The following is a 3,125-nucleotide window of genomic DNA, read 5'->3' as shown; positions in this document are numbered from 1 at the left end:
AAATAATAATAAAAAATCTTGAATAACTTAGGAAACGTATTTAAATGAAACTGTGCAAGACAATAATACAATCTGCATTTATAAGTACACAAATACAGCAACATCAAAACCATATTTTTTTCTTGAATTAATTCGTGTTGAAGAGATATGAATTAATTGGACTTAATTGTGTTTTATAAAAAAAAACTTTATTTAAATCTTATTTTTAGCAATCATTTGTCTTTTTTGTCAAAACCAAATAAAGTAATAAATATTTTAACAATTTTTTTTTTTTTTTTACAAAAATAGACAGGTGATAACAATTGTGGGGCAGTGATTTTGTACAGCGTTAATGAGCAAGACAGGCAGTGATCTAGAACAGAATTGAGAATCAAGACAGGCAGTGATCTAGATCATTGCTGCCCAGGAAGGCAGGCAGTGATGGTTTGTACATAAAATGCAGCAAGGTGTATAAAAAACCTGCAGTGAAAAAAAATATCTATCACACCTACAAAATCAACAATAATGTATACTTTGTTATTTTTTGAAGAAATGTGCAAAAAAAAAAAAAAATTACTAACAAACCGTAACTGAGTCGGGGTGACATTTTTACAAACAATCTAAGCAAAAACATACATGTAAATTTTTTCAACTTAAGCTACCTTTAGTGGTCAAACAATTAAACATTTTTGTGGAACCAAAGAAATAATACAAGTTAATTACAAACAAAGTAGAAAAAACAAAACAAAAAAAAAAGTACCTTGAGTGATGTTAAATAATATATAGATATATATTTATATATTTACAAGATTATTTTTTTTTATTAAAGAGGTGCTATAATATGCTCTCTGCTATAGATGTTAGGAAATTAATCTAAAAAAAAGGGGGGCATAGATCTGTTTTATAATAATAAAAAGGAAGGGGGGGGGGGGAGGTTAAGAGTCCGGTGCCAGGGAAGAGTTACAGTATATTGGCAGAGGAAGTGTCATGTTCTGACGTCATTCATTGAAAGTTACTTTTTGGAGTTTGGAAAGTGGCTCTACAGCATCCCAGTTCCTAGTGATATATTATACGGGTTGGCCGTCGGTATATTGACTACATCCCGTTTATACAGTATATTGCTGGGTAGTGTTTATATATTGCTGGGTGGTCTTGGCTATTGTGTACCACAGTCTTTGCAGCAGAGAATCCAGTTTGATCCCACTGCAGTTGCTATTTTTGAAGCCCTTTCATGTTCCTGTATTTCATTTCACAAACTGCTGGGGACGTGGCGCAAGTATCCAGCCCAGCTGCCTGACATTGTCCTAATGCACCTCTCCCTTGGAAGCGCAGCTCCCCTCCATGGCATTGTTCTCAGTCTGCCCATTGTCTGCTGTCCCTACAATCAGGATCTCACAGGGGGGCCCGTCTATCTAAAGGGATTACAGAGACACCGATGCTATACAGGCAATGCATGGATTAAAATAAAAATTTGCGCCAAAATTAATAGGCGCAAACTGTTTTTATTTTCAGAAAACTTTTTGAATACTTGGAAAGTGGCGTATGATAGCCTCTTAGGTGATGGCACTCCGTTATATTGAATAACAGAGCTTTGACCACTTGTTTCTAGCCTAACTGACCCACTACGATTTGCGCCATATAAACTACTGGTCCCTCCCTAGGTGAATATTTGTGCCTCTGCTGCGCTCTGTGCGCAATGCAATCTCTTTATTCATAGTGGCAATCTCTTGCATCGATCTGTAGGTATTGATTGCAAACCATTTCTGCAGCTTTGCAACCGTTGAGGCAACAAGACAATGGACTGACCCTCTCTGACTGGCAACAGATGCCCCATATTCCACAAGGAGTGGATCATGTTTCATAGCAGATCATAGCCACGTCGTTATTGCTAGCATAGGTTCTTATCAAAAGCAGTTTTGGGAGAAGAGGCAACACACAAGTATCACACTAGCCTCATGACTCCTATGTACATGTTACATAGGAGTCTATTGCATGTACGTCATGAACTTAACGACAGTTATAATACATCACTTTTGACTTGTTGCATGAAATAATGGAATAACAGTGTCCCTTATATAACAGTGCAGTGAATGCTACAAACTGTACCACATAATCAAATCAAACAGTTTGAGTTTCTGCTAGGTTTCTGTGCCATTGAGTGTCTCTAGTTTGTGTCAGTGAGTTTCTGCAGATAGCTAGGTGTCTGTCCCAGTGAGTGTCTATCCTTGGGGTGTTTGTGCCAGTGAGTGTCCATCCTTGGGGTGTTTGTGCCAGTGAGTGTCCATCCTTGGGGTGTTTGTGCCAGTGAGTCCCTACAGTTGGCTAAGTGTATTTGCAAGTGTCCGTGGCTAGGTGCTTGTGCCAATGAGTCTCTGCCCCTTGCCTAGGAGTTTGTGCCAGTACAACAAACCAGTCCAAATGGAATTTGGGTTCAGTAATGGTCACGTCCCTTTGTCTTAGTAAGGGAAATCCCTATCAGGATTATTGTGCTGTCCCACTAAAACATGGTACAAGTCCTCTACCCTACCCGGTGCCAGTGTCCTTCCAAGCCACCTCTCATCTAGAACTGTGCGCACAATGGGAGCCCCGATGCTCCCCTCAGGCAAATAGTCACTTTGCGTCCGAGCTGAGCCTAGACAAGCTGGCCCCACTCATGTGGTGGTGGGCGGCAGAGGGCACCTGACACATGCTGCAGGGACAGGGCATGCCACTCCAGTGCGGGAAGCCCCCACCAAGCGGTGCGGAGCCGGGGCTGGGGGACTTGAGCAGCCCGTGAGAGGTCGGATGTGAGGATGGAGGGGCAGGTGGAGGTGGTGGTGGCGGAGGAGCTGCCCTGATTGCCGCCGAGATGCCAGAGGTGAGGGAGGCGGCTGTGGGTGGCAGCAGTGGATGGTGCACGGGGTGGCCCACCGGATGCGCAGAGAGAGGTGATCCGTGGCTCATGCCTCCGCAGGCTGAGGGGTGGTAGACGGCCGCTGCTGCAGCTGCTGCTGCCGCATGGTGGTGGTGGTGGCCCCCATAGATCTCGCTGACCAGGCGCTTCATCTCCTCCAGCGAGTTGGTCAGCATGAGGATGTAGTTGCGCGCCAGGAGCAGGGTGGCGATCTTGGAGAGTTTGCGCACCGAGGGCCCGTGCGCGTAGGGCA

The 3,125-nt window shown here is 43.7% G+C and overlaps 1 protein-coding gene across 1 annotated transcript in view; it reads right to left on the bottom strand.

The window, feature by feature from the left end:
• Nucleotides 1-204: 204 nt before the first annotated feature.
• OLIG2 (oligodendrocyte transcription factor 2) overlaps nt 205-3,125 on the bottom strand; it is a 4,975-nt gene continuing 2,054 nt past the window's right edge. The window contains exon 2 of the mRNA XM_088481700.1: nt 205-3,125. This exon is cut by the window's right edge and continues 376 nt beyond it. Coding sequence (XP_088337826.1) covers nt 2,590-3,125 — 536 coding nt within the window. The 3' untranslated portion in view covers nt 205-2,589.

The sequence above is a fragment of the Taudactylus pleione genome, unplaced genomic scaffold (genome assembly GCF_031769625.1).
Source record: "Taudactylus pleione unplaced genomic scaffold, aTauple2 ptg000276l, whole genome shotgun sequence".
Classification (NCBI taxonomy): Eukaryota; Metazoa; Chordata; class Amphibia; order Anura; family Myobatrachidae; genus Taudactylus; species Taudactylus pleione.
The sequence above is the reverse complement of the archived record's forward strand: the minus strand, read 5'-3'. Positions and strand labels throughout refer to the sequence as shown.